Here is a 23,354-nt window from a genome sequence, read left to right as displayed (position 1 = left end):
AAGCTTCTTATAATCTCCGAAAAGTTAAATTTCTTAATAAAAATTAAATCTTAAAGAGTAAGGATTTCCCCGGATAATTATAAAAAATTACTTAATAAAGAAATTTATTTATCTCTAAATATAATTAATCTTTTTAAACTTATATTAAATTTCTTAAATAAAATTCTTAATATATTCTTTAATAAAGGAAAAATAATTTCTAAATATAAAAAATTAAAGATTAAAAATATTGTAAAATAATAAAGTTAAAGCTATTCCTTCCTTTTTAAATAATATTAATAATATATTTTAACTTTAAAGGTTTAAGAAAAGCGTAATATACTTTAAATTAAAACCCCATACCTTAACTTTTAAATTCTAATCTAAATAAAGGGGTAATAATAATAGAATACCTTTAAATAATTCTAATCGTTTTAATAATATAAATAATTCCTTTAAATGGAATATAATATTTATAAATAAAACTAGATAATATAAGAGAAAAAAAGAAGTATAAAGATATAATTAATAATATATAAGTAATAATGTTAATTAAGTAATCGAGCGTCGACTTTAAATATATATTTAAATGTTCTTAAACGTCTTTAAATATATAACGATGTATTTTAATTAAAAAATTAACGATAAATATTACTAATAGAAAAAAATAAATAAAAAACGGATAAAATAATTAATTTTAAATGTTTAATAAACACGATTTTATATTAATTACTATTAAAGTTAGAAATATAAAGACTAGGTTATAAGATTAATAAAAGTAAGCTTAGTCTATAAACGTTTATAATCATAAAAACTATCTACTAACGCCCCTTTTCCTGTATACACTAATAGGCATATTTCAGAAGAACTCTGAAGTCAATCGGGACAGGTGCCAGATAGACTCTGCATCAGCATCTGAGCCATGTGTAAGTGCGGTTGCTGCCGCAAACCTTCCTTTGACGTCTACGGACCTTCTTTTCACCTTGCTTAAAACCCCACGTGTATGCACTGGTTTGTAGTCGCCCAAATGTCCTATTTCTTCCAAGTCAATTTGACATGGACATGTTGAACTTAGCCCCAACGAGCCGCGCCGAAGCCAAATCAGTTAATACTCGAGAAAGACCATGAATCCCAGGGAATTTTGCGAAAGACGACCGGCGTGCTTCTGATTGACCAAAAGCTATGTGCTTTATCGTACATTTGTATAAATAAGACACTGCAGTATCCGCTGCTGTACATCGTCATGAAATCAACATCGTCTTCCCTCGCGAATCTGTCCGTACGCCGTACAATACATCAATCATCTCCTTCTTGAATTGCCGAACCTGGGCTCTTGGGGGCTACCGATCCCTGGCCCCCTTCTCCATCAACATCTCCACTAACCGCTTGTCCCCGCTCCGCACCGCCAGCGCCAACGGCGTGCGAGCTCCCTCGTCATCGTCCGCCAAGTTCACGTCGGCGCCATACCTCAGCACCAGCCCCGCTAAGTCCCGGTCCCGCGCCTGCTCCACGGCATACGTCAGTATTGTCGGCAGCTGTTTCTGCGTCGAGTCCTTGCTTCTCCTGCCTCTCAGCCGCTGGTTGGGATCCGCCCCATACTTGAGCAGAAGCTCTGGGATATCTAACAGGGCCGCCGCCGACCCACCACTCTCGCCATTGTTGTTTAGCGCCGCGAAGTAAGGATCCAGGGCCTTCTCCAGCAACGTGGTGTCCCACGAGTCATTCGCTTTCCCGGGTTTCGCGCCGTGCATCAGAAGCAGCCCCATTATCGCTGCCTTATTCGAATGCGCCAGCTTCCCATCCTCCAAGACCACCAGCAGGATGTGCGCGAGGTAGATGTCGACCGCGTTCGCGTCGGCGCCGTGCTCGAGCAGAATCTGCACCAGGACCAGGTCATGCAGTTTGGCCGCAGCTACTAGTAACGGCGTGCCGTTGATATCCGTCGAATTGGCGTCCGCGCCGAGTTTGAGCAGGTGCCGAACCAACCCCTCTCGCCTCTGCGCCACGCAGTGGTGAACCAGCGGCGTCCCGCTCGAGTCGCGCGTGTCGGCCTTGGCGCCGTAGCGGAGCAGCAGCCGCACCACCTCCTCCCGCTCGTCCTCGTCCTCGCGCTTCTTGAGCGCCACCACCACGAGCGGCTGCAGCCAGTTGTCGAGCATGTTGGCGTCGGCGCCCCGCGAGAGCAGCAGCTCGATCCACTCGGGCGGCGTCGCGCCCCGGACCAGGGCGGCGAAGTAGGGCTCGCCGCCCCAGCTATCGTAGCGCTGGTTGGGCGAGGCGCCGTGCTCGAGTAGCAGGTCGATGGCGCCCCCGTTCTCGGCGTCGACGGCGTGGAACAGGGGCGGCTTCTTGCCGCCCGCGAAGCTGTTGTCGCAGACGCGGTGGTCGGCGCCGGCCTTGAGGAGGTGCTCGACGACGCCCAGCTGGTTCGCGGCGATGGCGCGGATGAGGGCCGTGTGCCCTTCTTCGTCCTGGCCGTTGATGTTGGCGCCCTGCCCCAGCAGGAACTTCAATTGGGCCACGCTGCCGATGGAGGCGGCCTGGCAGAGGGGTGTTACCAAGGGCTCCGGCCTTGGTCGCAGGGCGTCCGACGCGGCTCGGAAGGGTTTCGAGAAGAATCCTTTGAAGCCGGCGGACGTCCGATCCTTACTGCCGCTGCTGCTGCTTGACCTGGGTGGTGTTATTAAGCCACTGCGGGCGTGACTGTAACTGGGTGTTGGCTGAAAGGGCGGGGGTGCCTCATATGCTGGGGGCAGTGTGTCGTAGGTGTCTTTGGAGAAGGAGGACGAAGATGCTCGGCCTTGCGGGCTCTCTAGCAGAATGCTTCCCGACCTCCCGGACCTCCCAATCGCACGGCACGACGTCGCAACCCGTATCATCAGCAGTTTCGCGTCCTCATCATCAATCTCGTCGTCTTGTTTGATGATGAAATCCCTAACACCCAAGCTGTCAATATGGACCTCGTCTGTCAAAGCAAGGGTCATCCCCATCGCGGTTCTCTTACTGGTGTAGGTTCCGCGACAAAAGCGCGAGCAACCTGGCGGTCGCATTGAGAAACGACTCGTACTGGAGAACGGTGGCCATGTTGATGGACTCCGTCGGCGCATTCGGCGCAAGCCGCATCAGCTGTTTTGACATGAAGGTCCCTGCCTCGTCGCATTCGACCAGGTGCGCGGACAAGATGGCTCGAAGCCTCGACGACATGGCCGGTGGCCCCTCTAGGCCACATTTGAGGCGATGCGCCTCATCGCGTAATTGATGCAGACTACTCGCAAGAGGTCGTAGCTGCGAGAATTCTGCGTATCCTCCCTCCGCTAGCAACCCGTCAACCTCCCTGGATCCGGACTCGGCCCATCTGACCAGGCTTGCGCAAGTCGCAATAAGGTGTGTTTCGCGCTTCTCGCCCATCCTTGTTGAAAGTGCTCAGCCAATGTCACTTGTATTGGTTCATCTCAAGCCCCCCAAGAGACAAGATAGTGCGGGTGAGAATATTCGAATAAGGACACCAAGGAGGGAATGTTTCTCGGATATCATCGTGCACAAGTGTGCGGGGGATGACGCGACCAAGGTAACATCACTCCGGCTCCTAACGGCTGACGCGTGGCGCCAAAGCTGACATCTTGGCAGGTTCAGCCCGCATCTCTGCCTCCTGGTTTGGGGATGGCGCTGACGAGTGCATTCGCATAAGCAAGCAGACATGCAGGTGCAAGTGGGCTGTTGCTCCAATTCCAGAACATCGATCAGGCGTTGCTGACCGGTGCGTCGGTACCCAGTTATTGGCCATCCCTGTAAATAAGGAAGCATCGGCGGGGACTGGGGGGCTCCGATAGGACGACGACGGCTACGCCTGTCCCACCTGGCTTGAGGCACCTGAACCACGGGGTATAAAAAGCAAAACGTTACGGCGTGAACGATGGAGTAATGAATACCGTGTTGTTTGTTGATTTATTGTTGATTCAATTGGCAGTGGATGCCGAGTGAGGTGGATCTCCCTTTCCTTTGCAAGAACGCCAATCACGACTTATTATGATTGCAGCGCGGAGCCAACATTCTGCCAACAGCACCGAGGGACGCCTGATATACGGTAATGACGACACAGGCCGGTGGGAATACTGCTTTCTATACTACAAAAGAAAATTGTTGATGACTCTCCACCGAATCTATTCAAACCGGATCTGCGCCTCTGACGAGCCCAGCTTCTTTCCACCAGCCCACACTGCAAACTCGACACTGGCACCCGAAGGCACCATATGAATAACGTATTCCACCTTCTTGAATTTTTGGCCCTTGCTGTTGACGAAATCCGGGAGACTTGAGACCGGCGTGGCTATCTTACATTTGATGGTGCAGAGGGTCTTGACGCGACTGTCCCTCACGCCAGGTGGAGCCGGCGCCTCGCATTGGAGCAGGTCGACGTTAAAGGAGCCGGAGAAATAGGCCGGGTCAACCAGTCGAGAGAAGCCTCTTTTGACAGGCTGTACCTTGGTCACATTGTCGCCCTATTATGCAGGTTGCACATGGCAAGGTTCGTTAGCCGGATACGATCCCGATGTTCTAAAACGGGTTCAAGCAGAGTTGGGGCCGCCGACTCACCCTATTGATATACCAATGCATGAGGCTCTCGCGGTACCAAGCCTCTTCTCTGTCTTTCCACACCACGTCCTCTTGTCTGTCAAGCGCGGGATCATAGGGTCGCATGAAAACGGAGCCGTAGCTAGCTCTCGCGATGGTCGACACCACTTTCACGGGAATGGGTACCGCCTCTACATACGACGGGGGCTTGTCGGCTTGCTCTTGCAAAAAGCCACTGAGTACCGCACCCCGACAGATAGCAATTCGACTAGGGTCATAGAGGAATGGTGTTAGCCTCTGATACAAGAGGATGGCTGAGTCGAGCCAAAAAGAAAACAAAAATGGGGAGGGACCGGGCAGGTGTTCTTGGGCGATTTCTTACGGTCTCTCACCACCGGACTGCAGTACACTGATCTTGGATTTTTTGTGTCTGTCTCTCAGGTGTTCGTACAGGTAGGGGCTGGACCCTAGGCCTCCCACTAGAATAATGCTCTATGGTGGCACCGTCAGTAATACTGTTATGGTAGACAGGATGGGCTTTGGGCGTGCATACAGTAACCCGTGAATCCTTGCGCTTAGCAGCTGCGATTTGGCTATCGACCAAAACATCTATTTCGGTCATGACCTCGTCGAAAATGGCCTTCACGTGTTTTCTAAATTAGAGAAGGAATCGGTCAGATTGGCATAACAGCAAAAGCAGGGGAAGGGGTAATCCGAAAAGGCGACACCAACTTCTTGAGAACCATCCGACCGTCTTTGATAGGCGGATCGCATTGATCGTCATTCCTGTCCGACTCCCTGACAAAGGCGGCAGACGGGATGCTGATGACATAGTTCATATCATGGCTAAGCGAGAACTGGTGCTTAGGCCCATACTCCCAGCTGTTGTTCATCAGTTCGTTCATGTCCACTTTGGAGAGTCGGTCCCATTTGCGCCCCAGGGCTTTCTTGACCTTCCTTTGGAAGGCTTGATCGATGAAGATGGCACCACAAAGTCCTCCTGGTGAGTCAAAGTTGGGCAGAAGTCAGCGGAAATAGTCAGTAGACGGCTGGGATCAAACTATACCAGAGCCTTCCACGGCTTCCTCGAGGGCGAGTGGGCCGGTTTCCAAGATTTTGTAGGTGATCAGGTCCTGGGTCATATGTCAGCTTTCCAGGATTCGGCTATCACTCGATCTATTTGCACTTACCACCGTGCCGCCTCCGCCATCGCAAATGAGATAGACGTCGTCTTTCTTAGGATACCGGCCGGTCTCGGACAAAGTAGAAAGCGCTGCCGCCTCCGGCTCGGACACGAAGCTGAGACTCGTGGGACCGGCAAGCATCCTCTTTTTCAGGATCCCGGCCTTCTCTACCGCATCCCGCATAGCCTGGCGCGCATACGGCTTCCAGATAGCCGGGATCGTGATGACGACGCGGAAGCGAGAGATATCCACCACGACCTCTCCTCGGGACTTGGTGATGGACTCCAGGATGTGCGCCCAGAGGGCTCGCAGGTAGTCAGCCACCAGCTGGACAGCCGTCTTGCCCTCGTCGCGCATGTGCTGCCGCGCCCGGAGCAAGAACTCGGATGATCGCAGATCGGGGGCCAGATCTTCCTCCTTCAGGAGGAGGAGCTTGAACCAGCGGACGGGATCGCAGTCATTCCCAACCTCGAAGCCCCATGTCGTCTTGCGACGCTCATAGAAGAGTTCGGTTGGCACCTTGCCTTCCTCGCGGCCGCTTCCGGGCCAGCTGGTGATGATGTTGATCTGGTCGCTAGTAATGTCGGCAGCGGTGGCCCAGCCAACCCCGGATGAGGTGGTGCCGAAGTCGATGCCGATGACCAGTGGCTCATCGTCGTCTCCATCTGCGCCGGCGTTACCGCTCCTCAGTTTTGAGGCGAAGCGTCCGAGGACGTCTGATAGACCCATCTTGGACGACTTTTATCGGATTTCAGTTTTAGAAAGGGGGGAATGTCACTGGTATTATTGGAAGGATTCTAGAACATGTGGAACTGATGTAAGACTTTATATACACGGCCCAGAGAACATATTACAGCATCAAACTTTGAAGGCGAGATCAGCCGGAGTGGTAATGAGAGCAAGTATGACGAGATGTGGAGATGGTTTAGATATAAGCACCGTTGTTCCATGGTAGCAGATGTAATGTAGCACATGATCGTAAAATACATTCATCAAGCGGTCGCAGGATTACCCCTTCTTGCTTACTCCACTTACCCCAGGTAAAAACATCTCAAGGAACTAATACTACTGTGATAATAGAATTCTGTAGGACCGCCTGTTCCTGAGGAGACTTGACCGGTTTATTCTCACAGGGACTTGCCATGTGTGTTCCACCCCGACAGTGCGAAGAGTGAATGACTTTCGTGCAGAACCAAAAGTTTTGAAAGTTAAACCACCTGAGCCCCCATAATATTTGCTTATGGGTTTCACTCGAACCGGTACATGCTCTTATCCTGCTCGGTCCAGTCAATCATCTGCCAATCTAATATTTCGCGTATGCGTGTAGTGTCTTTCGTTATTTTTCGTTTCCACCCACCATCCTCCCCAAAGAACAATTGACTCCCTCGGATTCCGAAAGACGATACCATGTCGAACCAGGAAGCAGACACGAGAATGGACACCACGATGAGTGGTAGCGACTTGCGCTTCGAAGACTCGGCAGACCTATGCGAGTCCGGCAACGGGAGTCTCTACGACGTAACCAGCTTCGACGGCGAATCCATCGACTCTAATGGTACGCCCCCTTGCCCGTCTACCTCCTAATCGCACTTACTAACGGCAGGTCAAATAGAAGACAATGGACCCTGCGTACCCCTGCCAGAGGAGCAAAGCGCGCAGATAGACACGCTCCGCGAGCTCCTTAGCGCCCAGTCCACAACACACGCGAATGAGGTCGCGAAGCTGAAACAGGACTTGCTAAAGGCCCACACATTCATCCACGACAAGTTCAATGATTTGACGCGAGAGTACGAACGTCGACTGCAACAAACCAAGGCTGAGCACGACGCGCAGTTCGGGGGGCTGGTGCAGAAGTACAGAGAGGCGGGAAGGCAGCTCGCCGCGGCCCAGTCGCAAACGCAGGGCATCTTCCAGGACCTGACCGACGAGCGCCTGACGCAGAAGGTCCTCATCCTCCGCCAGAGCATCAAAGCCTTCGCGCAGCTGTTCCCGGCCCAGTCTGTCTATGACGGGAATCGGGTCGAGATCTTGCGCTGGTCGGCCCACGAGACGAAGCAGATCAATCTGCGCGGCGGCCACCCCCTCCTCGGAGAAAAGATGCCGGTCACGCCGGTTTCCATGCAGGCCTACATCTGGCACCTCATCGTGGAGAGGGTGTTTGGCTGCTTCCTGTGGGCCGGGCTGGAGGCTAAGGGCCTGCAACATATGTTGAGCCGATTTGACGGTAAGTAAGACCTTGAACCGCCCGCAACCTGCTTGACTCATCTTGGAACGACCCCGACTCACACCCTGCCGTACGAGTCGCAGAGAACCGTAGGACTTGCGACGCACAGGCCATTCGCAAAATGAAGATCTGGAAGGCCACGACCGCCTCCCTGCTCCTGGGCCCGGCCCCTTCCCAGAACGAGATGACGGGCAACGACGACGCCGCGCGCCAGATCCACCACGAGATCTGTCGCCTGTGCGGCGTCGCCTTCATGCGCCGCCTATTCGCCGGGTACGGACTGCAGGACCAGGACCGGTACCGGCGTCACGCGTACCACATCCTCGAGCAGGCCGTCAAGCTCGACTTGGAGATCAGCAAGCAGGGCGCCGGGGTCCATTGGGACTTTTTCGGTGACAAGGGTCGTCTGATCTCCTTCACGGCGTCGTTGCCCATTATCACGGCCCCGGGCTTGACGAAGCTCGGCAATTCGAACGGGGACCACTTTGATCGGGGACGGCGGGTTTTGTTGGAGGCGGAAGAGGAAAGTGCGTTCGACGGAACCGGACCCGTCCGTTCTGGCGATATTCAAAGGATGCCACTTTGAGTATACATAGAAAAGGACTTCGGGTGGAGTAGTCCCTCACAGGCAAAAGGCTGAGAGTCTGCAACGTATGGATGCTGTAGTCAGCATACGCACGTACTATTAGGGGGATCAAGGTCACTACGCAAACGACAGTATTAGTATTATTAGGAAGCCCTCTTTCATTTTACGATTCAAGTCTTTACTCAGTTACAAGTAGGTTAGGTAGGACTAAGCTTCACATCCATCATTATGCGCCACTTTAATGTCTGGCATCGCCATGGCCGTCTCCCACTCAGGGCCCAAGTCTTCCACACCGACACCCAGGAGCCAAGCAAACCCCACCACGATATCCCTGAAAAACCTCTTCGAGACCGTCAAACCCGGCGCAAACACCCAAAACGAATGGCACACCCCAGGATAGACCTCCAACCTGACCTCCCCGCCCCGGTCCCGCAGCGCGTACGCAAGCACCAGCCCGTCGTCGCGGAACATGTCGTGGCCCGCCACCTGCAGAAACACCCTGGGCATCCCGACGAGCCCCTCCAAGGGCGACGCGAGGGGGTTGAACAAGGGCGACCCGACGCCCGGCCGGTAGTAGTCCCACATGGTGGCCGCCTTGGCCCCGTCGATGACGAGCGCGTCCCGGCCGTGCTGCCCGTGGCTCGCCCAGAGCGACCGGTACGCCTCCGGCACCGCCGCCGCCTCGTTCAGGCCCATGAAGAGCGGCGCCCAGACGCCCGTGAGCGGAGGCCGGAGTCCGGTTTTTTCCGCCGCGCGGCGCGCGAACCGGTACGAGGGGCAGAGGACGGAGGCGCCGAAGAACTTCGCCAGGGGGCGGGCGTACATGGACAGCTTCGCGGGGCTGCCGAGGAAGAAGCCCCCTGGATGGAATAGAACGATGAGCGGCCCCGGGCTATGGTGGGAACTGGGCGCGGGTCGCGTCAAGAGGGCAGTAGAAATGTACGAGTCGCTCGTCGGGATCTCGCAGACCTCCTCATGTAGTCCAGCCGGACACGGACCCAGTGCTTTGATGAGAAGGCCGTCGGCATAGTCCGAAAGGCTGCGGCACTGTGCTTTGTCGGTGAAGGGAGGGTCGGGCCATGGCCCGTTACTCGAAAGGAGCTGCACGATATGTGAGACAGCGTTTTCCACACGAGAAACAGAAAAGGAGACGGGAGTGGATTGGCCCTACCTCATCTAGTTCTGGGTCCCTCTGGCCTTCGGCGTGGCCTCGTAGGAATTCGAGGCGCTGTTGATGGGAGTCGGATGCCATTTTGAGTGAGAGAAACGAATACGTCGATGTGCGGAAGAATGACGAGGTGAGTGTTGGTGGAAGGTCGGGGTTTTCGAATAGCGGGGAAGAACGCAGGTAAATATAGGTACTCGTGTTACTGGGTTCATATTGGTACGTACTGATGGGGTTATATGTAAGTACGTAGCAAATACAACAGTCCCATTAGGCTTGACGTAAGAAGACGAATTGTGCACCTGCGTATCTACCATGGTCTAGTTGATCATTCATGTAGAACGGATTGTTATTCATTGCAGTTATTACTCTTTGCCATCCTCGGGCTTCACACCATTCTTTTTCTCTGGGTCGATCGATGCCGTGGTACCTGTCTTCGATGCCTTTGATGCATCCTGGTATCTGAACCACGGCATAAAGAAACTAACAAAACACGCTATACCAGCAAAGGGTATTCCAATTGCAAATGCGAACCGCAAGGCGTTCGTATAGCTTTGAATGATACCGCCCAAGCTGGCGGAAGGGAGACTAGATATTGCTTCACTACTCGCACCTGCCGACAAAACGACGGATGGGTCGATGTCAGGGGCAGATAGGCGAAGAGCCTTGAGGAGCTGGTTCTGGAAGACTGACTGGGCGGTAGGGAGCAGGAAAGCGCTCCCCATAGACTGTGAGACTGAAGAAAGCATTAGTTGGTTGTAGAAAAGCCCGGAAGGCAAAAGGGTGGGCATACAAATGACGATAGAGGTGGCTGTGGAAACATCGCTTGTTTTGACTGCGACCTGCGATAGCATGAGCGGGATGGTAAGGCAAAAGCCCACTCCAATCCCGAGGACAATTTGGAAGCCAATCCATCGGCCTGCACTAGATTGGTGGGCCAGGAGCATGAACAAGCCAGACCCTACAGCCGCCAACGCCGGGCCCACGATCAGAAATGGATTGTGGATGCCCGTGGCTGTGATGAGACCACCGACGACAATCTGGGTGATGGTCAAGCTCAGGATTACCGGTATGAGCCAGACGCCGCGTACGGCCTGGAAATATATGGGAAGATAGAATAGAGCGAGGTTGAAACAGCCAGCGATGCTAAAGAAGTGTGAGATGAATCAGTCAATGGCGTTGTGCTCTAGGCAGCAGTCAGAATGGCTCACAAGAACTCAAAAATGGCTCCGACGACCAAGACCCGATTCCGTAAGAAGCTTGGCATGATAAGAGCCCTTTCTCCTTGTAATCTCTGGTCGAGACCAAAGAGTATTAGAAATACCACGCTGGCAACCAAAGTGCCCACAACGTTTGAGTCATTCCATGCTTTCTCTACACCACCCCATCGCAGAGCAAGGGTGAAGCAGACAATGGCGGCACAAATGAGAACAGCACCAGGAAGATCCATCTGTAGTAGCTTTTCCGTGCGCGTCGCGAGGGCTGGCGATGCTGCCTTGGGAGCTCGAAACGCAAGCAGCGTGGCTATGGCCGCGACACCTCCACAAGGCAGGTTGATGTAGAAGCTATTTGAAAGTTAGCTTAATTGCCTCTCTCTCTCCGAGTGTATGTAGAGTAAAGGTCGCGACGCGATGAGGGTAGACTCTTACCACCATCGCCAGGTCACATTCTGCGTAAACGCGCCTCCAATCAACGGCCCTACCACCGAGGCGACGGCAAACGTGGCGGAGAGGGAACTTGTCATTGCTGGCCTGATCTTCGGTCTAGAGGACAGAGATATGATGATGAAGCAGCCTGCGAAGACGCTGGCGCAACCTGTGCCCGTGACAGCACGCCCAGCAATGAAGGCATCACTGTTTGGAGCAAGTGCTATGTTTTCCTATCCTTAGCGCTCCGTGTTGCGGCGGAAATACTGATCGGGATAGATGATGCTTACCGCAGATCAGACTGCCGATCTCGAAGATCAGGATGCCAAGGAGAAACACGACCTTCACGGGAAAGTACTTGTACGCCTTCCCCCAGACAGACTGGGTGGCAGCCATGGGGAAGAACATGGCCGAGCCGTACCAACCTACATCTTCAAGGCTGTGGAAGTCGTTGGTGATGGAGGGGATGGCGGTGGTGATGATGGTCTGGGACGCATCGCGATTAGCAAGCAATGACATCAGCTGGATTAATTAGGTGGGAAAGGTGATCGCAAAACGAGCATGCTGGGTGGTTCGTCGTACTCAGAGGTCATAACGCACCGTGTCCAGGGACGCTAGGAAAATGCTGAGAACCAGAGCGACGACGATTGCTGTGAGGCGGAGACCGTCTGGGTACTCGTGCTCTTCGATGGCGTCGAGTGGGCTGGCATCGCCCTCCTCCACAGCTGCATCCGCGGCCATGGCAGGCTTTGTCTAAGCGGAGGGAAGGAAAGAAAGAAGAAAAAGAGGCTTTTAACGCATATTCTGACGCATATTCTGAATTATGTACTCCTTAACCCATGGCAGTTATTACGTATGACTTGTCAGGGCCAGAATCTCCGCACGACCTGACCCCCAACGCAACTCAGGGAAGCAAGGGGTCCGGCAGCAATATCTCGCCCCCCTGTCGCTCCCCACATGCATAGTATACCAGCCAATCGCTGCACATGCAGCAACACAATCTAAGCAGAGCCAACATTGAGCGTATCTCGTTTACTTCCCTGTCATAATAAGGAGTAATCGGAAACCTGGAGAATGAACATCCTGGTACTCATTGCCCAGTTCGCCGCTTCGCGAGATACTCCTGCCACACCCTCCCGAGATCAGCCGGCATAATAGGCGCAAACATATTCCCCAGCCACCCCTTATCTCGATGCGCCATCGCGCCCATCTCGTCAAACAGCCCATCGACGTACGGCACACTATCAAACGCCGCAAAGTTGCCCAGCTCCCCGTTCGAGAGGTAGCGCCGCCTGTTCCAGGCGTTCATGCGCGCCACGTCGGCCTCCCGCGCGGCGAGCGGGGGGAGCGGGAACGCCCGGTCCCGGTAGGCCACGGCCCAGATGGCCTGGGCCTCGGCCGCGAACAGCTTGGCGCCGGCGACGAGGTGGTTCAGGAAGAGGATGGAGTCGTCGTGCAGGGGGGCCATGGTGTGGTACAGTCGGTAGGGGGTCCGTGTCTCGTGGATGTGATAGTGGTCTGGCGGATGTCGTAGCATGATGAAACGTCGGAGCACTTCCTCGTCCGCCTCGCCGACGAGCTTCTGCCACTTGGCCGTCTCCTGCGCCGGCTCCGAGGATTTGGGGTATGGCAGACCCAGTTGCATGCGCGTGCTCTCGTCGAACATGTCAAGTCCGACGCGTTTGTATCCGGTTCCAAGCAAGACGGCATCACATGGAAAATGCGTGCCATCTTCGTCGTCGAGATACAGTTCTCTTCCACTCAGGAGCTTGACGCTGGCTCGATGGACGTACACTTTTTCCGCGACCAGGGGCCAGAAGTCGGCGAAGTGACAGCCACCTGCAGTTCCGTTCTGCCAAATGATACTTCATGGGGGACGAATGTCAGTGTTTTTGCCGCTGGTTATGACCGTTGACCTAAATGCCCGCAATTGAAACTTACTCGCTGTCGTATTCCAGCTTCGCAAACCCCTTATCACTCTTCCTTTCTCGATACCCAGCGGATTTGCGGACAGCCCCATCCAGAGCAGCGAAGATCTTGCCAACCAGCGTCGCGCCCAGACGGGTACTATGAAGAAACCACGTCCACCAAGACCGGTTGGGTATCAGGTAGCTTGGCTGCAGCGAGGCCATGATCCGCGCCTGCGACGCCTCGACCCCGTTTCGGTACGGCGTGGGCAAGTCAATGGGCGCGAGAGCGGCGGTACCGAGGGAGCCGTTGCCGGCCTTGCGGATGATCCAGGAGACGGTCTTGCCCGCTTTGGCGGCCTCGTATACCATGTCGGCGGCGGACTTGCCCCCGCCAAAGACGGACACATGTTTAATGGACTGGTTTTGGATGATGTCCGACTTGCCAAAGTCAATGGAGTGAATGATTGTGCCATCAAAATGGTCTTGGCCGGCAAGATGGGGCACATTGGGGACCGAGGACTGGCCATTCGCCATCATGAGCCTGAGGGAGCGCATGGACCAGTGGGACTTGGTGTTCACGTCGATGCAATCAACTTGCCATTGGCCATTGACCTTCTTGATTGACTGGACCAGTGTGTTGAACTGTATTCTGTCTCGCAAGGTCTTCCCAGAGTGGCTCATCTTGTCGACATAGCCCTCCAGATACTTGGTTGTGTACTTGGCCCGGAACAGGTCATGCATGCAGTCCTCGGCCGGCGGCCGCTCCATGGGCATGTCGGAGAACTCGGCAATGCCGTGCGTCCATTGCGACCAGAAGCTGGGGTAGATGCGACCTGAATTGGGGGTTAGGGCAACATAGAAGGAAGAAAAGAAGAATAGTAAGAAGGAGAAGGAAACAGCCTTTAGGTATTATCGCGTACGTTCACTCCATACTCCACCGACACAGTAGTCGCGCTCCAGTATGGCAAGTCGTGTCTCTGGGTGGGCCTGCAGCAGACGCTGCGCTGCTATAATGCCTGTAAGGCCTTGGGAAGCAAGACAACTGTCAGCACTTTTTGTCCTCTGGCTCAAAATTGGAACGGGCGACGAACCTGCGCCTACAACTATGCAGTCGAAGCTAGAGGGATGGTCTGTGGACGACATGGCGGCCGCTTGCGAGGAGGCAATACCACGACTTGATTAAGCCTGAGCAGAGGACGATTGATGAAAGCCAAGTTGGGGTTCTGGGTAATGTGCGGGGGGCAGCTAGGTACTAGCAGCATAGACGAGCGTGCCTGTAGCCGGGGGAGCCAAAACATCTGCCATCTACCGATGTTGGCACTGCTCAGAGTGCGAAGTAGCTAGCCGACCCCCTTGCATCGCCTTCATACTATTGAGATATTCCAGATAACAGATCGCGACAGGGGGGAAGTGAGGGGAGTCTGCTGGTTTCCGCCTTAAGTTGGTTGGTTGGTTGGTTGGTCAATCTGGGTTGCATTAGGGGCCTGGGACGGCTGGGCAATTCGTCAGTTATTGGCCCAGAAGTCCAGACAGATCGCACACAATAGTTTCCACAGGCTACAGATCTCATGAGATAAATCTGGATGCGTAAAAAAGTCTCAAGAATGAGTATTTCAGTATCGCGTCACACACGGTCGTCTATTTAGTAAGGACTGAAAGAGCAAAGGGGCCAGGCCTAAGAAACGCCACGCCCCCATAGAAACTCCGAAACAAATGAACGTAACCAAATGAACCAGCAAAAGGCCTACAAAACCCATAAGCAATACACCAAATCCGTACCCCAGTAATACACCCATATCATGACACCCTTCCCGCTCACCCAATACACCTCGTAAACCATGGAAAGGAAATAAAACGAAATCTCAACGAACATGAACCACGACCGGCACCGGCCTCCGCCGCGCCCCCGTTGCCGTGTACACATACTTGTCCGCCTCCGCCAGCGGCCCCTCTGGAAGCTCGAACTGGTACGCCCTAAGCGCGGCCTTCGTCATAATGCAGATCGCCGCCTGCGCGAACCAGCGGCCGGGACACAGGTGCGGGCCCGCGAGCCCCCACGCGATAAAGGCCGGGCTGCCAATGGCGTGGGACCAACAGGAAGCATCACTGCTGTGTTTGGTGTGCCCGTTTCCGTTTCCGTTACTGCTGAATCCGTTGAATCCGTTGGTGCCGTTGGTGCTAACGGTTTGGAACCAGCGCTCGGGCTTGTACTCAGCCGCATTCTCACCCCACTGCGCCTGATTCCGGTGCGTCGCGTACGGGCTCAAGGCCGCAACCGCACCCCTCGGAAGACGCACAGACGGGTCACTGGCAAGACGCACGCCGCCCTTGTCGTGCCAGTGCTTTTCTTTTCCGACGACGAGGCGGGCGGGGCCGTCAATGGGGCCGCTGAGGCGAACGGACTCGAGCACGGCGGCCCGCAGGTGGGTCCACAGGGGGGACGTGGCCGGGGACGCCGGGAAGCCTTCCTGGAAGGGGTCGAGGTTGGCCGCGATTGCGTCGCGGAGGCCCGCGACGAGGGAGTTCTGGTGGGGGTCTTGGGGGTTGTTGATGATGTCGAGGAGGGTGGCGGCGAAGGGGGTTTGGAGGTTGGTGATGCCGACCCAGACGATGAGGGTGGCGAGGTCTGGGGGGTTCTGTTAGTATCGGTTGCTACAGATCTTATCGTAAGGAGTGATACCCACCTGAAACTCTCTTGTCGTCCTCGACGGCTTCTATGATGAAGTCCAGGAACACCGGAGATGAAAAACTGCCGTTTACACCATTGCCGTTGGCGTTTCTTCGGAGTTGCCTCCTTTGAGCAATGATGGGCAACAGTACTTTCGAGGATCTCTTGAAGTCCCGGTTGATCTTGATGGCGGCCAATGACTTCAGCGGCCCCGGAAGGAACGAGGCGACGGCCATGGCTTGGGTTGCGTGGTCGTTGAAGTCCAGGAAAGTCTTGAGCAGATCACCATCGTCGTAGCCCTCAGGTCCGATAATGCAACGCGAAACCACAAACGCCACGTAGTCCAGGGTCCAGTCGTTGAGACTCGCGTGCTTGCGGCAGCTGTTCTTGGACGCCAACGGTCGGCGCCCCAGAAACTCCTGGCTCGCCTCTTCCATGACGGACCCAAACGCGGACACGGTCTCTGGCTTGCTCAAATGGGTCCGCACCAGCTTGTTGTGCAGGTCCGAGTCGAAGTTTTCCTGTTTGGTAATGAGTGGCATGTTGATCGTCTTGAAGAACTCGGCCAGGCTGAACTTGACCTCGTATGCAGCGTCGTCCCGCATCATCTCCAGGTCGCGCGGGTTGGTGATGACGAAATGGGTCCGGCCGCCCAGCTTCACGCCAAAGCAGCGCGAGACGGAGCTGCCGAATTTCGAGAAGCCCTTCTCGAGGACGTGAAGCGGGTTCCGTCGCCAGGCGAGACCCATGCCGACGACGGGAATCCCGTGCAGCTGCGGGGGCTGATCGGCCTCTTTCCGGTGGCGGAGGTAGCGGTACAAGACCCGGCCCATCAGCAGGCCGGCCAGCACGGAGACGAGGATCTCAAGCTTATCCCGCCGCCATAGAAACTTGGCGCTCGCCAGCGCCGTGACCAGGACGCCGGGCAGATCGAAGTGCTCCTCGGGCAGGTGGCACAGCACAGGGTTGGTCTCGGGGTCCATGGGGAAGAGGGGCTTCTGCTGGATGCACCTGATCTCGGAGTTCTCGGTGATGAGGCGCCAGAGCAGGTTGGCGCCGTGGGCCTGGATGTCCATCTCCCGGAGCCAGAAGGTGCTGTAGAACCGAAAATCGGGGAAGCCGGGCACGTCGCGCCGCTCCCAGAGCAGGTCCTCGAGGGCGTTGCTCGGGTGGCAGTCCCACGGCTTGTCGACGAGGAGACAGCGCATCATGGCGTAGCCGACGGAGAAGCGGTCCGAGTTGCCCATGCCGAACAGACTAAAAAGGCTGATGATGAGCGAGGACTTGGGGACCGTCGTACCTGGGAAGTTCTCCTCGTCGAGCTGGCAGCCGACGACCAGGTCCACCTCGTCGGGGTGCTTGTACAGTTTTTTGAGGTTCGCCACGGTCTCGGGGTCCGTCGAGAACTTCTCGAAGCTGTCGCGGATCGGCACCTCGATGGCGGGGTCCTGGCCGTTGTAGGCCCGGAAGTACTGGTTGAACGTGGGCAGCCCTTGCTCGCGCTCGTGGATGATGCTCCAGGTCACGAGGTCGAAGGGCTTGCCGCGGTACTGCCCGGCGCTCCGGAAGGCCTCGTCGACGCCCGACTTGAAGTTTGGGATGTGGGTGGCCAGCATGCCGCGGACGATGTTCTCGAGCCCCGCGTCGACGAAGCCGGTGGAGTTGAAGCCCGTCGCGAACAGGTCCTGCTCCCACAGCGTCTCGTTGTTGCCGTCCTTGATGGGGAAGCTGGGGATGATGAACTCGTGGAACCGGTACACGACGGCCATCTCGACCGAGGCCGTCATCGGCTTGCCGCCTTTCGTGACGAGCGGCCAGGGGTAGGTGGTGGCCGGGTTGATGTCGAGGGGGTCCTCGTCGTACATCTGCCGGTACAGCGGGAAGCCGTCGTCGTTGGGCCAGGGCATCTCGTCGGTCCAGTACGCCATCTGGTACGAGTTGGCGATCATCATGTACTTGGCCGACATGACCATCCGCACCGTCTGGTAGAGCTGCTCGTCGTCGTAGTCCGGGTGCTGCTTGGCCAGCAAGTCGCAGATGCGGTTGTGGTCCCGCAGGAAGAGCGTGTGCACGCCCAGCATCATCCAGTCCTCGTTGGTGCGCGGGTCGCCGCCCGCGAAGAGCTGGGTGGGGTCCACGCCGGGGCGGGTGCGGGTGGAGACGTTCATCTTGTTGTACGGGAGGTACGAGGCCTTGCCGCTGGTGCCGCGGGCTTGGACTTCTTGGGTCAGCAGTTTGCCGCCTTTGTGGGAGCGGAGAGCGTGGGCGACGTCCGGCGTGCTGCCGTAGAGCGCCGACATGTCGAGCCAGGTGGTGGCCATGTTGACATTTTCACGGGGGTTGTCCTTGGAGGTGCCGGTGTTCGGCATGGGGGCGGTCCTCCAGACCTTAAACGTGGTGTTTAGGGGGTAGGTGTCTTCATCTTCCGGCATGGGGACCTCGACGTACTCCGAAGTCGAGTCCAGCGAGTACGTGACATCGTGGATGATGAACTCGATCAGGCCCAGCAAAAACGGCGTGTGCTCGTAGTAGATGGCCTTCTTGCGCTTGAAGAAGGCGTTGCTGATGGCCCTCGCATCGGGCCCCTCCCGGGGCTTCGAGATGCCGTCGGCGTACGTGTACTGGTTGTAGTCGCGTTCCCGCTTGGTCCCGATGGCGCCCTCGTTCCACTGGTCCTGCTTCAGCCAGTTGCAGGAGCCGTCGTAGGTCCGGTACCACCACCAGGACTTGTTGTCGGTGCAGCTGGAGTCGATGGAGTAGTTGAGGTGCCTGAACACATAGGCCGCCTCCTCGCTCGATGTGAGGTTCGGCGGCCTGGTGTCACCCAACGGCCCGGTCCGGGCTTCGGGGGCGGACCCCGGAAGCTGGACAAAGTCTACCAGGCTGTCGAAAGTGAGCTTCTCATCCGGAATGCTACCATTCTTGAAAAGACTCGGTAGACGTCCACTTTGGTCCTTGTTGACTATCCCGCGGAGCCATGGCATGAAGTGGTCGTGGGCCGCTACAGATGGGTCTGATTTGTTGGGTTGGAAGAAAGGTTTAGAAGAGTGGACCCTATGATAGGGCCATTGGTGAGCGTCTGCCGCTGAGAGGCAGGCCGCCAGCGCCGCCAAAGTGGTGGTAGATCTCATGGTGGAATGCTCCCTCCTGGCAATGATAGCATTCACCGGAAAAACATAAGAATTTGAATTATATAACAGACCACCCAGTTATTACAACTCTGGGGTGTATCTATGGAGAATGATTTGGAGAGCTCGCTACGAGAGACTGGTCAGGGGCGGCATATGATATAAGAGACAAAGGGGCCATTGTGTCCCAGGGGGACTCCAACAAAACCCGCCCGCGGTGCATGCCGAAGGTGGTCTGAGGCCAAGCCCAACGTCAGCCTCCACAGGTTGCGCTCAAGGCGTTTGCCGAATTGCTGCGATGCCGTGCAGGCGCAGTGCTTGCTTTTTTCTGCTGCATCCAAGCCCGGCCGGACAGGGGGCCGCGCCTATCGTCTCTCGTTGCGGCGCTCTTGGGGGCGTAATACGAGAGGGTCCGCAGTGCAATTGAGGGCCAATTGATGGCCAATTGGTCTTCGATTGGGTCGCCAACAGTGCACTATGTTCGGTAAGCAGCGCAGAAGCAAAGCGGACTGCGCTCGGCATCGTGGGTGATTGGTCTCGAGAGCAGTCAGCCCTACGTTAGTGGGAACAAGGGAATTGTCCGCAGCTGAAAAAACGCCCGTGGGCTAGCGCTGCAGGGGGGTGCGAACGGCGGTCGAGTCGGCACGCGATGGGTCGAATTGCGAGCAAATGAGACTCCCAATGGCACCCCGAAGCGTTGGATGACGAGTTCTTGCAGTTGGGCAGCCTAATGATGTCGGCAATCCCTCTTGAAGTCCATAGCGAAATGCCGACAAGACGACGATTCGGTAAGGATCGAAGGGCTCGGGTGCAGATGGGCGGTTTGCGGTCGGCTCTCCCATTTGGTCTCATCCCCAGGCCGGAGGAACCCACTCACCCAACCGAGCTGACATGCATCGCGATGATGCAATCTCACCAGCCGAGAGACACAGCACCCAACAGAGACAAAGGTACCGACGCGCATTGCAGCGCACGGCAACTTATATCAATTGTGTTCAAGTTCATTGGCAACAATTAATATTGTTTGCAGACTGCGACGTTGGCTGCAGGGCACATTCCAGCCCGATTGTTTGAACTTTCGAGGCCAGCTAATGCAGCTGCAGGCTTTTCTCGTCATACTGGGCGCTGAGCCTTTCCTCGGCATTGGAATCACAAGGACGGGATATCCTGGAGCACCCGAAGCCACAAAAGAGTATGCTGCAACCTCTGAGTCACTGCCCTAGGAAGACGCATGTTCAGTACATCTGTCAGGTGATCTTCATATCACGGGGTCTCCGACCAATTGACCTGGAAAAGGCGCCACAGCGTATAGTAGTCGTAGAACTTTGTCAGTCCCTTTGTTTCTACCGGGAAGCCTTGGTATGAATCGAAAAAAAAAAAAAAAAAAAAAAAAAAAAAAAAAAAAAAAAAGAAGAAGAAGAAGAAGACTTAAGTGGCCTTATGCATTGGGGCGCCCAAAAATATTATTGAAAATGGTTTGGCTGGGTACAACAGACTCGCAGTGGTAATTAGTATGTTGAGTAGAGGGCATTTCAAGAAGCTGTCCTGCAATAGCTCAGTGATAGGAACGCGAAGTTCCAGTGGTAGTATGGAGGACGGCCAGACGAGGAATTTTTAGATTGATATAGAACATGTGGATTCAGGGACGAATGGTGGTGCATCCCAAAGCCCATGCAGAAACCCAATTTGAACTGCAAGTCACCTAACCCAGCGGAGATGAGACACATGCCATAAATGGCGATGCCTTTATCCCGGAAAAAGCACAACTACAACACATCTAGGACTACCAGGTAACACCCGTTGGGCACGAGGGTGGAGACCCTTACAAGGGATGACTCAATGTCGCGCCCATGCCTGATCTATCTAAGCAATATACGAAGGATATGACAACCTTTCTAGATGCATGCTTGGGTATGTCAAGATATGTTTGCAACCCACATGGTAGAGAGGAAGAGAAAAGAAAATGGTAGATATGGCAGCTAAGCCCGGGATTAGCTACTGTCAAATTCATTGGGCCGCCAATCAGAGCATCCCGATAACAAACACAATGTTTATACCCATGCCATGCCCTAGGACCTTTCTGCATTATCAAGACTGCCGGGCGGGGTTGCACTCCCCTCCCAGGCAGGCAGGCAGCCGTCAGGCTGACAGCTCTATCCGGGCAGGCAACAAGGCGGATTTCTAGCTAGCGACACCTCGGATGATGTGACCGTATCCTGCGACCGAACCACACCGTGCTGCCACACCATTATGCGGTTTGCTACAGATCGCAATAGTGACTCTGGTGACCGTCAATGAAGTCTCTCCGGTTGTTCCCGTGGACACGTTCTCGGCGCTTAAAGGCAGTTTCGGTGAGGGGACGAGGAGGCATCACATGCCCCTTCAGTACCCCGCCCCCGTTCTCTAACAAACAGTCTTTGGCAACACAAGCCGATCGACATAGCACTAGCCAATCATAAGATCTTGTTGTTTCCTGATCTTTTTGATCCCAAAAGCCACGGAGCTCGAAGTCACAAAACAAAAGTCCCGGGTTGCCTATCTAGTCGACAACTGGTTTGAATCATAGCCAAATGACAACTTCGCGCACCCCGCACACCCGGTATCATTCTCTTTGAAATTGAAGGAAGGATGCTGGGTCCATGGCATATCATTGAAGATCAGTAATCTGCCTGTCTTCGTAACACAAATGCAATGCTTTATTATCCGAGACATATGCGTTGTCCACGATCCGCAGCAGCCTCGCTACCCATGACAATCTACCGGCGCCCGATCCTGATGTGCTTGAAGAGTGACCCAGCGTATCTAATCACCACGCACTTTCTTGGACATGCAACCACCTGCTGTCAATGAGTCTGAAAGTATGGCTCTATTATTGGGATGCTTGTTCGATAGGTACATTTCGATGGCAATGCAAGATAACAACGTGCACTGCCGCTAATTCGGATAGACACCTGTATAGATGGGCGATGTGTCATAATGCCAGGTTGTCTGGTAGCAAAAAGGGTAAGCCGAACTCTCTGACACTCAATGAGATTGTACCAACTCATACTGCCCGGAGTACCCTCCGGCTGTGTACATGCATCTTTCCGGGTATTACATTGGGACGTTACACTAGACCATCAGAGGGCCCAGCAAGTCTGGATGTGAGCTGCCTTCTGTAGTTACTCCTGAGTTGGTAGTGACCCTTGCAGCTCAAACACAAGATATACCACACGGTTGGTTGGGTGGAAAAGTAACACACATGTGATAATGGCTGCTGGTTCTGTGATGTGTACCTGATAGCCTATTCATTCCACAGCTTACTAACTGCATGAGCGCTTGGTTGCAAAAGTCCAGGCATGTGCAACCCTACATCCAACGATTTCCGCATTCACCGCTTCTAAGTTTAGGGGAGAGCGGCGAGATGTGTGGTGTCTCCAATGTTGTGTAACGGTTGACGTCCGATATGATCCTCGTCTAAGCATTGGGGCTGTGTGAGTGGCTATGATATAATCATCCTCGAGCCGGGCGTTTTCGATGGACCGGCAACAGACAGGGACACCTTGTTGGCGTGCCGGTTTGCCACTGGCATCTTGAAATCGGCCATAAGCTTGCCTGTCTGCCTGCCCGCATCCAGGTTCTTGGGTGCCTTCTTTCCGAGATTTTGACCCCCTACCCCGCCCGTATGTGATCGATCGAAAGATGATGAAGTGATTGCCACAAAACCTTGGCCCACGATGGAGCCTGTAGGCCTCGCTGCCAGCGTCGTGGCTCTGGTGAAAGTCGTCGATAAGTCTGTCGAAGGTGCTCGCCGCATCGACAATGGAAAGACGCACCTGAGGAGATCAAGCACCTTACGGTAAGGAGGCTGGGTTTTCCTACCCGTTATCTGACCATGTGAGGTCATCTAATCACCATTCATATAGGATTACCTGCAAGCCATACAATCACTCCTGGCAGCCATCGATAGGGACTCCCATGGACAGGCTAACCATTTGGTATCATTGGCCTTAGATCGAAACGTGAAAAGTGCAAAAGAGCTACACAAGGTCTTGGATACTGATATATTAGCCGGGGGAAAAGATGAATCAAGTCGAGCAATCAAGAGAGCCTGGCTTTTGCACCACAATAAAGTCAGTCGGATGAAGGATAGCCTTAGCGAAGCACAAGGACAACTAATCTTCGCACTTCAAGCGTAAGTTACCATCATGATGCGATTATGTCAGATGCAAGATAGCATCCGTTAAGATACGTTCATCTCAGGTCGTCCAAGCTCCGTTTTGACCGACTGGAGGGCTCGCCTCCGACTGGGC

At 54.5% G+C, this 23,354-nt stretch overlaps 8 protein-coding genes across 8 annotated transcripts; 1 reads left to right on the top strand and 7 right to left on the bottom strand.

Moving 5' to 3' along the window:
• Window positions 1-1,319: 1,319 nt before the first annotated feature.
• Window positions 1,320-2,969, bottom strand: PG985_011406 (uncharacterized protein; the record flags this gene model as incomplete). The annotated part of the gene is made up of 1 exon (XM_066831173.1): window positions 1,320-2,969. One exon carries the CDS (start codon window positions 2,967-2,969, stop codon window positions 1,320-1,322), a length of 1,650 nt encoding a protein of 549 aa, XP_066681855.1.
• Window positions 2,970-2,979: 10 nt separating this feature from the next.
• On the bottom strand, window positions 2,980-3,387 carry PG985_011405 (uncharacterized protein; the record flags this gene model as incomplete). The annotated part of the gene is made up of 1 exon (XM_066831172.1): window positions 2,980-3,387. The coding sequence occupies one exon, from the start codon at window positions 3,385-3,387 to the stop codon at window positions 2,980-2,982; it is 408 nt and encodes a 135-aa protein (XP_066681854.1).
• A 752-nt stretch (window positions 3,388-4,139) lies between these two features.
• On the bottom strand, window positions 4,140-6,464 carry PG985_011404 (uncharacterized protein; the record flags this gene model as incomplete). Its single annotated transcript, XM_066831171.1, has 7 exons — window positions 4,140-4,478; window positions 4,573-4,916; window positions 4,944-5,043; window positions 5,105-5,204; window positions 5,284-5,551; window positions 5,618-5,684; window positions 5,742-6,464. The coding sequence occupies 7 exons, from the start codon at window positions 6,462-6,464 to the stop codon at window positions 4,140-4,142; spliced, it is 1,941 nt and encodes a 646-aa protein (XP_066681853.1).
• A 678-nt stretch (window positions 6,465-7,142) lies between these two features.
• Window positions 7,143-8,545, top strand: PG985_011403 (uncharacterized protein; the record flags this gene model as incomplete). Its single annotated transcript, XM_066831170.1, has 3 exons — window positions 7,143-7,290; window positions 7,348-7,959; window positions 8,043-8,545. 3 exons carry the CDS (start codon window positions 7,143-7,145, stop codon window positions 8,543-8,545), a joined length of 1,263 nt encoding a protein of 420 aa, XP_066681852.1.
• A 207-nt stretch (window positions 8,546-8,752) lies between these two features.
• On the bottom strand, window positions 8,753-9,797 carry PG985_011402 (alpha/beta hydrolase fold-3 domain-containing protein; the record flags this gene model as incomplete). Its single annotated transcript, XM_066831169.1, has 2 exons — window positions 8,753-9,646; window positions 9,717-9,797. 2 exons carry the CDS (start codon window positions 9,795-9,797, stop codon window positions 8,753-8,755), a joined length of 975 nt encoding a protein of 324 aa, XP_066681851.1.
• A 278-nt stretch (window positions 9,798-10,075) lies between these two features.
• Window positions 10,076-12,097, bottom strand: PG985_011401 (uncharacterized protein; the record flags this gene model as incomplete). The annotated part of the gene is made up of 6 exons (XM_066831168.1): window positions 10,076-10,438; window positions 10,511-10,856; window positions 10,922-11,004; window positions 11,377-11,579; window positions 11,647-11,698; window positions 11,957-12,097. 6 exons carry the CDS (start codon window positions 12,095-12,097, stop codon window positions 10,076-10,078), a joined length of 1,188 nt encoding a protein of 395 aa, XP_066681850.1.
• A 349-nt stretch (window positions 12,098-12,446) lies between these two features.
• PG985_011400 (flavin-binding monooxygenase-like protein-like protein) lies at window positions 12,447-14,409 on the bottom strand (the record flags this gene model as incomplete). Its single annotated transcript, XM_066831167.1, has 3 exons — window positions 12,447-13,221; window positions 13,298-14,099; window positions 14,187-14,409. 3 exons carry the CDS (start codon window positions 14,407-14,409, stop codon window positions 12,447-12,449), a joined length of 1,800 nt encoding a protein of 599 aa, XP_066681849.1.
• Window positions 14,410-15,128: 719 nt separating this feature from the next.
• On the bottom strand, window positions 15,129-19,065 carry PG985_011399 (heme peroxidase; the record flags this gene model as incomplete). Its single annotated transcript, XM_066831166.1, has 2 exons — window positions 15,129-15,892; window positions 15,951-19,065. 2 exons carry the CDS (start codon window positions 19,063-19,065, stop codon window positions 15,129-15,131), a joined length of 3,879 nt encoding a protein of 1,292 aa, XP_066681848.1.
• Between the last annotated feature and the right edge of the window lie 4,289 nt (window positions 19,066-23,354).

This window comes from Apiospora marii (assembly GCF_038362585.1).
Source record: "Apiospora marii strain CBS 49790 chromosome Unknown utg000007l_segment0_segment0, whole genome shotgun sequence".
NCBI lineage: Eukaryota > Fungi > Ascomycota > Sordariomycetes > Amphisphaeriales > Apiosporaceae > Apiospora > Apiospora marii.
The sequence above is the reverse complement of the archived record's forward strand: the minus strand, read 5'-3'. Positions and strand labels throughout refer to the sequence as shown.